This window comes from Macaca thibetana, chromosome 6, assembly GCF_024542745.1.
Source record: "Macaca thibetana thibetana isolate TM-01 chromosome 6, ASM2454274v1, whole genome shotgun sequence".
NCBI lineage: Eukaryota > Metazoa > Chordata > Mammalia > Primates > Cercopithecidae > Macaca > Macaca thibetana.
Window position 1 is genome coordinate 115441788 of NC_065583.1, and position 12565 is coordinate 115454352.

Consider the following 12565-nt stretch of genomic DNA (forward strand, 5'->3'; position numbering starts at 1 on the left):
TTTTCAGGCAGATAGAGTGAGAGGCTCATCCCCTCAATCTAATAAATAAGCAGGATTGGGTTTGAAGTTAGGTTGCACTTTCATTATACTCAATCTAATTTCAAATGTCTTAAGGACACATGACCTATACTGTGTTTACTGCTGCCTTATTCCTTTAATGGGACTTTATTCCAAAGCACTATGGAGTTCACAAAGGGACTGCAGAAAATTTTTAGTGTTTAGAGTGTTGTGTTTCAGGTCTGGACTCCCTACTAGAGCATGGTTCTCTGCATTTTTTGCTTAACAGTTTATAAGGTCCCTAGCTCTTCTAATCTGAAAGCTGCGCCTTTCAGAGGTTGTGGATGTTGCTCTTTAGCCATCCATCCTATATAGGTTTAAAATATGAGATATATCTGAAGGAGGATTCTTACTATGTATCTGTTATAGTATATACTCTCCCTGTAGGATAACTTGATTCCTAAACTCTGAGACTACAAGAAATTTCATTCTTTTTTTAGCCAACTGTTTTAGCCTTTTTTACTCCCAAAGCTCTTAGCAAATGTCTCATGTAGAAAATTGGCTATATGTTTGGACTCCTCTTTGATAACCATAGAGACATGTCAGTCTCTATGGTTATCAAAACTTCTGCTGATTTCTATTCCCCCTCATAAAGTCCTCTGCCCATGGCTAGACTAATCTTCAGACTCAGAAAATACTCCCAGGAAAGCAAAGAGCTGGCAATATTAGCTTTCCTAGGGGGCTTTGACCATACTGGAGTTTTAATTCACCTAGTCTTCAGTTCCATCTCTCTTAAATTTATTTTTAAATATGATTTTTGTAATTTATAATTTCCCCCCAGTTATTGACACTGAAAGTGATGGCTTGCCACCACTTACCATATCCTACTCAGAAGCAGAAATTCCCACTCCAGTTGTTGCCAGAAATAATACACTTGACTTGTATATGCCCCTGCTCTTTCTCAGGGTTCTGTGGTTGTTTTCTCATTGTTGTACTCAGAATCGGGTCACATTCATCCCTCTAATCTGGCCTCCTGATCTGCCATTTCCATCTTTGCAGCTGCTGATCAAATGAGATTTCTACTCTTTTAGTGTTGAAGCAGAAGAGGACAGCCCTGAGCTCCCTTTTGCTACTGTGTCTCAAATGTTGTATAGATGAGATCTGCTATAACTCTTCATAACATTTTTGATCACTTGGGATAAAAGGTATGACACAACATCAAGAATAACCTGCAGCTATTGCACAGACTTGGATTAATCCTGAGGACACCTTTGTACTACTTGCTCACCTCTGTATCCCAGGAGTGAGTATCCACCATCATCCCCAAGAGTACTCTACGCTTCATGATTGTAGAATAGGATAAACCTACACCTACCATGAGGTCTCGCAGAAATGGAGTAGGTTTTCCATCATCTCACTTAAGGCCTACATACTCAATCTTCATATTCTGTACCAGACTGACCACAATTTCCCAGAATGATTCACAATGAGTACATATATTGCCCACGGCTCCAACAAGGTAGTCACACAGTGATCAAACTTTAGAACACCTGAACATTTCTGAAATATTTTAAAAATTAAATGACACCATTTATTGATATCAACAGTCCATTTTGAGTTAAAAGTGATGCTGAGCTCCTTCACTTCCTTTCTGCCCCTTCTAAAAGGTTTAAAAAATCTAGTATCAGTCATCTTCTTATATCTTTGAACGCTTTTACTTGGTGTCATTTATTCTGCAGGGTAGTTAGGTAAAGCACTATTTTGGGACACATTATTAAAATTGTGAGCTCTGGGCCAAGGTCAGGACTATGTGGCCACCACCCTTTCACACTAGGAGAATTTATTTATTGTGCTAACTTCAGAAGTTTTGTGGTTACTGGTTGAATTTTTAACGCACAAGCATACATGTGTACTTTTATAAATGCAAGTATTTTAAAATGAAGGCATCATATCCCACCAACATCCAATTTCATATAGAACAAGCAAGTTCTATATATGTGAAATAATGAAAAGAACAAAAATTGTGAGTGTATGTGCAAAAGGAAGAGTTGGAGGGAAAGAGGAAGGTAAAGGGAGAGGGAAGGAGGTAAAGGAAGAGGGAGGGAGGAGAGAATGAAACACTGCTCATAATTTTTAAAATAAGTTATGAAGTGGTGATACTTGAACAAAATGTACAATTTGCATTATAAGTGATTTGGGTCATAAACTTAATATAGAAGCAAAAGGCTTCTGAAATTCTAAACTCATAAGTAAACTGTGTAACAAAAATATAACCTGATTCTGCCAAACTATAAAGAAGTTCAGAATTTGCAGGCCTTTTCAAAAAATTATCTTGTGAACAAAACTGTTGTGGTTTCAGAGGAAATGTAAAGGTTAATGTACCTTTGTGCTCCAAGGCAGTCCCACGTCTACAGCATATTTTAAATTTTCTCTGACTTACCTCCAACTTTCTGAGAAGGTGGATTTCTGGGTTATATTCACACTCATGCTGTGTGAGCATGTACTGTTTTGTTTTCTATTAGAGATAATCATTCTTTTCCATGTGGAGTTCTTTGATTTATACTGAGCATGTTTAAACTTGCAGCATCAGTCTAACACCTTCAGACAAACTAATGACCAAATAAAATAATTCCCCAGGCTGTCATGAAAAATGGATGGATTGTCATAAATATATATCAGACACCGGCATTTCAGCTGCATGTTTTTCTTACAGTGAGTAAAATTAAGACATGGAATTTTTAACTTTTGTTAAAAATTCCTTTGACTTGAGTATGTTTAGAAAATAAATTCAACAATGTAGAACTTTTTGCAAAAATATTTTAGTGAAATCTCTTTGCTACTTTGCTTTGTGTATGTATGTGTACATACATATACATGTAATTATATATATGAATGATTGGTTTCTCAGGGAATAAATTAACATAGCATAGATGGAAACCATATCAGTTGGATACTGTTCAAATAAACTCAGGATTAAATGCCTGGAAATGGCAGGTATTTCAGGGAGAGGATTTACAATTGAAAGAGTCATCAGTGCAACTAGCATCTGATGAGAGATTAAAAAGTGCCAGCTCACATTTATCTAGATTATTTCCATTCCTTTTCGTATTACCCATTTTATATATTAATACATCAAATATGTATTTGTAAGAAGAAAAAAATTTAAAACATGTCTGCTTACTTATTAATTATCTTCATAGGGCAAAAAGGACAAGTATTAGCTAGTTTTATACCTGAGTTCAAGATTTTATTCAAGCCTCTTTGGTTGGAAAATCTATAATTGTTTGTCTTTGCAATTTTGTGTGTGTGTGAAAAAAATCCCACTAATTTTGTGGAGCCAAAGGCATTCATGGGAATGTCTATTTTTTTCCCCACAAGATCCCCCTTTCCACCTTACTTCCACCTACCAACCATGAAAAACTAAGCCGAGAAGTAAATTTCTTAGGGAACCTATTAATGTTGTGTAGATGGCGTCTTATATGAAATAGTGTGGTATAACTTGAAATCACAGATGCTAATTTTCCAATATAACCCTGATTTTGTACAATTGTTATTTTTAATCAAGATGATTCAACCAGTATGTGATTGTGTGGTATATTAAAAAAAATTAGAAATAAAGAATAAAAAATTCTACAAGTCATGAAAGGGAAATTTATAGCCTTAAGTAATAATTTAAAGAAAGTAAAATGGATGCAAATTGACTAAGAAAGTCACCTTAATATGGTATGAAAATAACAAAATAAATCCAAAGACAGTAACAGAAAGGATTTAGTAAAGAACAGAAATGAATATACAAAAACAAAGATACAATAGTCAATTCTCAAATTTGGTAATTTAAATGGAATAATAAAATTGACAAATACTCAGCAATATCACAGAAAAATATGAGTAATCAGAACTCAAAGGACATAACTAGACATACAAGAGAGATTAAAATATTAAAATATTATAAACAAAGGCCAAGAAATTTGAAACAAAAAAATTATCAGCCAAAAGATATATAAACTGACTTAGGAAGAAATTGACAAAACACAGTATAAAAAAATAAATACAATTTTACTCATAAATAAGTAAAATTCTGAAACAAAATACTAGCAAACCAAATCTAGCAGTGTTCTAATGTCCTAACATTAGAACATCAATTACAATCTATTAATATGATTCAGTGCATTAACAAATGGAGGATGTAAAGCCATATGATCATTTCAAGAAATGCTGAAAAACCATTCACAAAATTAAACTCCATTCAAGAAAAACTACAGGTATTAGAAATTAGGAACAGGTGAGAACATTCTTAAAACCTGATGAAGGGTACCTACCAAAAATACAGAGCAACAATTATACTTATTTGTAAATATTAAAAGCATTCCTTTTAAAATCAGGGATGCTATGATCACTTTTTCCATTCAAAATCAAATAGAAGTCCCAGCTCAGAAAGTCTGGCAAGTACAAAGAGAAAAAAGCATATGCATTAAATTGAAAGATATAAAACTGTCCTTATTTAAGATGATATTGTCTTCACTGAAAGCCACAAAAACCTTATAATTAGACTTAAAGTAATTTCATAAGGTTGTTAACTATGATATCAACATACCAATATCAATATATTTCTAGACAACAATAAGAAACCATATAAAAATCTCAGCAAGATTGTATAATATTCAGAAAAGTAAGCTATTATATGAAAAAAGACAGGTGTTGAACACTTTGTAACAAAACATAAGGGGAGGATTCTAGATAAAGACCTAAAAAGTAAAACTACAAAATAAATATTTAAAAACTCTAAGTGAGGCCGGGCATGGTGGCTCATGCCTGTAATCCTAGGACTTTGGGAGGCCGAGGGAGGAGGATTGCTTGAGCTAGGAGTTCAAGACCAGCCTAGGCAACATAGTGAGACCCTGTGTCTACAAAAAAATACGAAATGAGCCAGGCATGGTGGCGTGCTCCTGTAGTTCCACCTACTTGGGAGTCTGAGGTGGGAGAATTGCTTGAACTGGAAGGTTGAGGCTGCAGTGAGCTGTGATCATAGCACTGCACTCCAGCCTGGTTAACAGGGTAAGACCTTGTCTCAAAAAGAAAAGAAAGTCAAAGTGAAAACCTTTGTCGTCTGGGAATAGGGAAGAACCTAAATAAAAATTTAAGACACAAAGTGAAAAACATTTAATTATATCAAAGTTAAGAATTCCTTACAATGAAAGATACCATGGACAAACACTATGTAGATGATAAAAATGGCAGAAGAAATTTGTAATGTCTAAAGTAGATAAAAGATTAATATCTAGAATATAAAAGAAATTTTATAAAACTAATAAGGGTAGAAACCCCCTTAGTAAAATAAGCAAATTAATTACAAAACAGGCATCTGAAAGGCTAAGAAGTATTTAAAATGACATTAAACTATTACCAGATGAATGCAAATTAAAATGAGTTTCTAATTCTCATTTCCTGCCAACATTTTCCATAGTGCTAATTTTTTCCAACCTTACACACTGGTAATGGGTGTCTAGGCTAGTCATTTGGGAGAACTGTTGGCAATATTTAGTCAAGCATACTCATATACTATGACCCAGATATTCTGCTTTGGAGTCTATATACCAAAGAGATATTCACAGTCCACACTAGGATATTCATTAGAGTGTTATTTATTGTGACAGAGAGTTGGAAGTATTCTAGATAGTGAATAGATAAAATATGGCAAATGCACACCTTAGTAGAGCATTAATTAGAAATCACAGATTAGAGGTACACATAGCCACTTGGATGGATCTAAAGGCTAGTGCTAGGTGAAAGAGAAACAATGCAATATATAAAACCATTTTCATAAATTAAAAATATATGCGCAGAAACAATATACATTCTATAAGAACATAAAATGACACACATTAAGTAAACCCAATGTAATGGTTGGCTATGGGATGAGAGTGAAGTAGAAAGAAGGATATGGGGATAAAAAGAAAACAAATGAGTATGTGGAACAGTGATGATGGTATGCCATAAATTAAGTGTGACTGGGACAATTTTTCTGCACCAAAGTTTCAAAAAAGGAGAGAAGAGGACAACATAGCAAGTACATGGGAATAAATCTAGCCAAAAGATGTGCAAGATATTTATAAAAACATTATAAAACTTTACTATAGGACATCAAAGGAGATCTAAACAAATGAAGAGATAAACCATATTGATAGAAGAATTTTTACTCTAATCAATACTCCCCAAATTGATTTATACATTTAATAGGATCCCATTTCCCAAGTAGAACATAGTTTTTCATGCAACTTGACAAGATGATTTAAAAATTTATATGGAAGGGCAAAGGGCCAAAAAATGGCCAAGACACTCTTGCAGCAAAACAAATTGGAAGAGGGGATATCAAAACTTATTAAGTTTTTAGTGACTGAAACAGTATGGTATTGTTATAGGAATAAAAAATTATACCAATGGACTCAAAGACTTCAAAACGGACCCACATGTGGAAATTAAAGTATGACATATTAGTACTGTAAATCAGTGAGGAAATGATACATTATTTTCAACAAATGGTAGTAGAAAAAAAATCCAAAGACACTGGGTCTCTAACAAAGAAAGTAAATCAATAAAAAAAATATCAGCACAAATCGGTTTCAAAGATCTTTGAAACTATTTGAAAAATACATAGGAAAATATCTTTATGACCTTGGGGAAAGAGAAGAAATTCTTGAGCAAGTACACACCAGAAAGATGGTGAAGAAATTGAAGAACTACAATTCATTAAAATATATCAAAGTAAAAAGAACCCACAAACTGGGAGACAATAGCTGCCATTCATATAATTAACAGAAAAAAAGTCACTAGAAAATATTTTAACACTTTCAAACAACAACAACAAAAAATACAACCAACAGAAAATCATAAAAAGGCATTTCACAGATGAAATTTAATGATCAGTACACCTACAAAGCTATGTTCAACCCCCATCAACAATCACAGTAATGGAAATTAAAACCCCAATGAGATATCGTTTTATACCTATCAAATTAGTAAAATTTAAAGGACTGAAAATATCAAATGTGGTAGACAAAGCTGGTGATAAATCATCACAACGATTTAGGAAAACGGTTTTGGTTAGTTGATGAAGTTAAAGACATGCTTTTCCTATGACCCAGCCAGTTTCTACCTGGCATTTATTCTAGAGTAACTCTTATGCTCTGGGAGTATCACAAGAGTGTTTATAGCAACACTCTATAATAAAAATTGGACCACTCAATTTTCATCAAAAAGAGAATAGATAAGTTGGGTTGGGGTATTTTCACATAATTGACTACAGTGTAGAAGTAAAAAGAATGTGGCCACACTTACTGAAATGGATGAATTTCATATTGAATGACAAAGCAAAGCAGAATATATACATTGCTACCATTATAAAAGTTAAAAGACAAGCAAAATTAAATAACATGATTAAATGTACATATGTATACTTATACAAAGAAATAATACAAAATTCAGGGGAATCAGAGTAAACAAAATAGAACTACAGAAGGTACTTCAATAATACTGGTAATTGAGGAGTCCAGTTCCTGATTAAAATCCTGTGTGTGATTTTTTTTAGGCCTCAACAGACCATTACAAAGGCTTTATCTGGCAGGATTCATGGGGAAAAGTCAGATTTGTTGTACAACCAGTGCATTACAATCTCTGAAGGGAGCTGCAGTCCAGTTCAGGCTCCCCTGGCTGCATATACACTTTCACATATTTATATTTGTATTCCCAGCACTTCGTTACTAGTTATAGTTACCTGAGGGCTTGGACAGAGTTCCTTCTGTGCCTCTACAAAGGTTTTCTTACAGAGGTTGGAGAGGGGGAAACACTCTTCTCCACTCTGACTCAGTGCCCAGTGCTTTCCCACTCCTAGCCTTTCCTCTTTGCCATGCCTCCTGACCTCAGGGTCTGAAAAACTGCTGGAGCCTTTTGTTTGGGACATTCTCCATAGTGAGTGAATCCTTCCTTCTGCCCTGCTCTCTGTGGCCCTGGACCAGTGTGCACTATTGCATGAGAAAACTGAACAGGAGGAGTCAGCGTTTCCTCTGGTTTTAGATTCTTGCTTACACTATTGCAGTAAATGATTAAAGGCTTAACTCTTTCATTTTTGGCTTGATACTTTAATCGGCTACTCCAGACACCTAATAACTCAGCTCTTGCCCAGCTCAGCTGAGCTCCTGGTAGAATATATGTATTTCTTATGTTGGGTGGTGTAATAATGCTACTTTGAACCTCCTCCATGAACACACATTTAAAAACTTAAGTTCTTTGGAACTCCTATGGGGAAGACAAGTAAGATGAAATCACAAAGAAGCAACTGCTTAAATTATAGCTTCTGTACTACCTCAGAATACAAGAAGACAAGGGAAAGTGTGGAGTTATCCAGAAGGTACTCCATTCTTTTAAAACTTTGGGTGTAGCGTAGAAGGTAGAATACAAGGGACTGTTTTAAAGAACACGCTTAAAATGATAAACTTTCTTTTCTTTGGTATGAATCCTTTAGGACTAGTTTTCTTATATTTGATTTCATATTTTGGGGGCTAAATGTGACCTATTTAAAACCTATCTATGGCCGGGAACAGTGGCTCACACCTGTAATCCCAGCACTTTGGGAGGCCAAGGCGGGTGGATCACCTGAGGTCATTCATTATTCAAGACCAGCCTGGCCAACATGACGAAACTCCTTCTCTACTAAAAATACAAAAATTAGCTTGGCATGGTGGCACACGCCTGTAATCCCAGTTACTTGGGAGGCTGAGGCAAGAGAACTGCTTGAACCCAGGAGGCAGAGGTTGTAGTGAGCAGAGATCGTGCCACTACACTCCAGCCTGGGCGACAGAGCCAGACTTTGTCTCAAAAAAATAAAATAAGTGAAGAAAAAATAAACAATAAAACCTATCTGTACCAAATCTCTAGATATTAAATTTTTACAGTTACTACTTTATAAAGTAGTATGTCCTTATATAATGTCCTTAAACTTTTATTCATTCAAATCGCTGTGTAAAGTTATATTCTTATGTTACTTTCTTTGAGAGTACCAATTTCATGCACCAATTTTTATTTTGCCACAATCATAGGGGCTCTGCTTCCATCTCATTTTGGTGTAGGTTATTGCTGTACTGATCTTGTTGGTCTTATGCAGAAGTTCTTCCTGTTCCCTAAAGATCACAGTTCCTCATATCTGGACTTTTCTACCAGGTCCCGTAATGTCATAATTGTTAAATAATGAAAACTGCACAGTAGTTCATGCTCTGATAAACTATGGTTTTATAAAAGATGAAATTATATTTATGTCCATATTGTATGTTCATACAGTAACAAATTCCCAAAGCAGAAAAAGGTATTAGATACTGTATTACCTTTATTCCTTATATTTTTATAGTTAATTTAGTTATAATTTAGAAAGTACTTTCACATTAGCCCATTTATCTTTACTACTATATTCGTTAGGTGGGGAAGAAATAATTATTCCTATTTTACAGATCAAAAAAAAGATCCTATGACACCTCTGAAGTCATGTTGATACTTAGACCCAAAGCCAGAAAGTGGTATTCCTCAACCACTGCACATCTCTAAGATACCCTGCCACCAAGGCTCTGTTACTTTCTATTTGTTCTAAACTTGTGGGACAACTATAAAATATTAAAACTAAATAAACTTAGCTTCTGCTAATGAATGCATTATTAGGAATCTTTATACACCGTACTAGTGCCTTTGTTAAATATTGTCACAGGATCCCTAGGGTGACACCTCGCCAGCCAGAAACCTCTGTAGCTGGCGGCATCTTCTGCCTGAGTATTGCTTGTGCCTGCTGGGCTAGTTCTCCCACTTGGTCTGGCAGGCTGTGCTTGGCTCTTACTACCGGCTCAGATCCCACATCTGCCAAGCGCAAGCCAGGTGCAGAATGGTGAGGGGTGTGTGGTTGAGTGAGCGCGAGGTCCAGCCACTCTGCACAGCCAGGCATGCTGGCTGCTGTGGCGGGGCAGGGAGCTCCAGGTGCTGGCTCTGTGTTAGGCTGCGGCTGGATGCGATATACTTCATGTGGCTTCTGCTGTGGGCACCCAAGTCTGGACTAGGGAAACACAGTGGTGCCTGGAAGCCTGGAAACTCCAGGAACTGCAGAACCCCAAGGAGGGTGTCACAGCCCTGGCTCAGGGATTCTCTACCTCTGGGCTCCCCAAAGGGCTGCAGCTGTTCTTGTCTTGTCACCCTCAACGTGGTGAGCAGGGGAGAGGGGTGTGTTTTAGCCCTTATTGTGTTACAGTTCTTTTAGTCCTGCCACTCAGCAGGTCCTGAGTTCTTGTCCCACGTTCAGGAGGAATGAGGTACGCAGACAACTGGAGGGTAAGCAAGGTGGAGAGGAGCTTCACTGAGTGGCAGAACAGATCTCAGGAGACCCACAGTGGGTAGCTCCTATCCGCAGGCAGATTGTCCCGCCGTCTCTACAGCCCTCAGTGGAGAGGAGACTCAGAGTGGGCAGCTCCTAGCCGCAGGCAGGTCGTATTGGCAGGTAGGCTGTCTCACTGTCTGCCTGAGTCTGGCTGAGTCCAGGGTTTTATGGGCTAAAGAGGGGAGGAAGTGTGTACTGACTGGTTCATGGGTAGCCATGGGCAGTCCTGGAAAAAGCACCATAAGTTCTCACTCTGGTCCATAGAACTGACAGCCCAGCCCCCAGTCTACAGGTTTGAAGGTGGGGCTTTACCAGGGACCTGTCCCCTTTCTGCCCAGGAGCCTGTCTACCTCCTGCCACCATCAACCTGTCATCCATGGTGCCCACAGTGCCCAAGCTATTCTTGCCAAGAGGTGCCTGCAGGTTGTGCTGAGCTGCCCTCAGCTCCCCTCAGCCTTCCTCCCATGCTTGTCAGTACCCAAAGTTTGGAGTGGGCCAAGGCAGCAGAGGGCTGGCATGTCAGCACTGCCCTGAGAATGTGCACACCTGGCTGGGTTGTGACAATGCCTGGGCTTGGCCTCAACTTTGCTCTGAAATTGGAGTGGGTGCCAGGAGCATGGAGAGGCCCAGCAGCAGGAGTGGGCGTTTCTGAGCCTTCAGGGGCAAGGGGGCTTCCACAGTCCCCAAGAGCACAGGCATGTCCAGGTCCGCAGCCATGGCTGGGTGGCTGCAACTTTGCCTGGGTGGGCAGGGCTCCCACCCCGTCAACTTGGAAGCGGGCAGGGCTCCCGCCTGTTCGTGGCTCCCACCTGCTCTGTGGAGTGTGCAGCCCTGGCTACGCCTCCCCGACTGCAGCTGGCTTCATAGTAGCAGCCGCTCCAGATGGGCCCCAGCCACCATAAATATGACTTTTGTCAAATCTGATACTTTTGAGACATATTTTCATTATCTATGTACTAAACAGTGAAAGCATGGCAAAGTCTATTTAGTCATGAGTCTTCGAATTTGCTTTTATTGTATAGTCTTCATTTTCTTCCTTTGTACATCTGTAGTTTTCAGCAAGGAGATACTTAGCAAAATCCTTATTTAAAATTGATTAATACAGAAATATATTTCCTCTAATATTCCTGAGACAGGAGGAAGTTACTTTTAAGAAGAGACCTTAGACAAAATTACCAGACATTTCTTTTGGCATTAGATTTCCTTACCTCCAAAAAGATGAAATGCTTTTCTGCAGCTTGGTAGGGGCCATTTTGCAGAGTTGGATTTCTGAAAGCTTTGTTTTATTTTCAAATATTCTTTAGTAAAGAATGTTTTTGTGGCATTGTTCAATTCTAGAATAAAGCAGAAGAAAATAGGATTTTGAAACCAATTTGAGTAAAATGGCAAGAAAATGACAAGTGAATACTGTAGTATTTTGATACTATTTGATACAATTCAGACCTCTTTAAGTCAGTGAAGACAAAAGTAGATTCAACTTTTTTTTTTTTTACTCAAGCAAATACAATTTCCCCAAGTTCACATTTGGTGCAACTCTGACATACCTACACATAGAACATAAATCTACTGAGTAGCTCCTATGTCAAGTACTATGGAGTATATAATGGTAAATAAGACATCGTCCCTGACCTTAAAACAACTGTAGTCTAAAACAGTGGTCCCCAACCCCTGGGCCACAAATGGGTAGCAGTCCATGGCCTGTTAGGAACTGGGCCACACAGCAGGAGGTGAGCCATGGGCAAGTAAGCATTGCTGCCTGAGCTCTGCCTTCTGTCAGATCAGTGGCAGCATTAGATTCTCATAGGAAGTGAACCCTATTGTGAACTGCACATGCAAGGAATATAGATTGCACTCCTTATAAGAATCTAACGAATGCGCCTGTAATCCCAGCACTTTGGGAGGCTGAGGCAGGTAGATCACTTGAGGTCAGGAGTTCAAGACCAGCCTGGCCAACATGGTGGAACCCCATCTCTACTAAAAATACAAAAATTAGCTGAGTGTGGTGGCAGGCACCTGTAGTCCCAGCTACTTGGAAGGCTGAGGCAGGAGAATTGCTTGAACCTGGGAAGTGGAGGTTGCAGTGAGCTGAGCTGAGATGGCACCATTGCACTCCAGCCTGGGTGAAGAAGTGAGACTATGTCTCAAAAGAAAAAAAAAAAATCT

General features: G+C 38.1%; 1 protein-coding gene across 13 annotated transcripts in view; it reads right to left on the reverse strand.

Moving 5' to 3' along the window:
• The window catches only part of RNF180 (ring finger protein 180), a 235804-nt gene that overhangs the window by 42872 nt on the left and 180367 nt on the right, over window positions 1-12565 (reverse strand). For 10 of the 13 annotated variants that reach the window (XM_050793758.1, XM_050793750.1, XM_050793748.1 and 7 more), the window contains one exon: window positions 11611-11736. In XM_050793758.1, coding sequence (XP_050649715.1) covers window positions 11611-11736 — 126 coding nt within the window. Of the gene's footprint in view, window positions 1-11610; window positions 11737-12565 lie in introns of those variants that run through there. The other 3 variants (XR_007726438.1, XR_007726437.1, XR_007726439.1) reach the window with 2 other exon arrangements.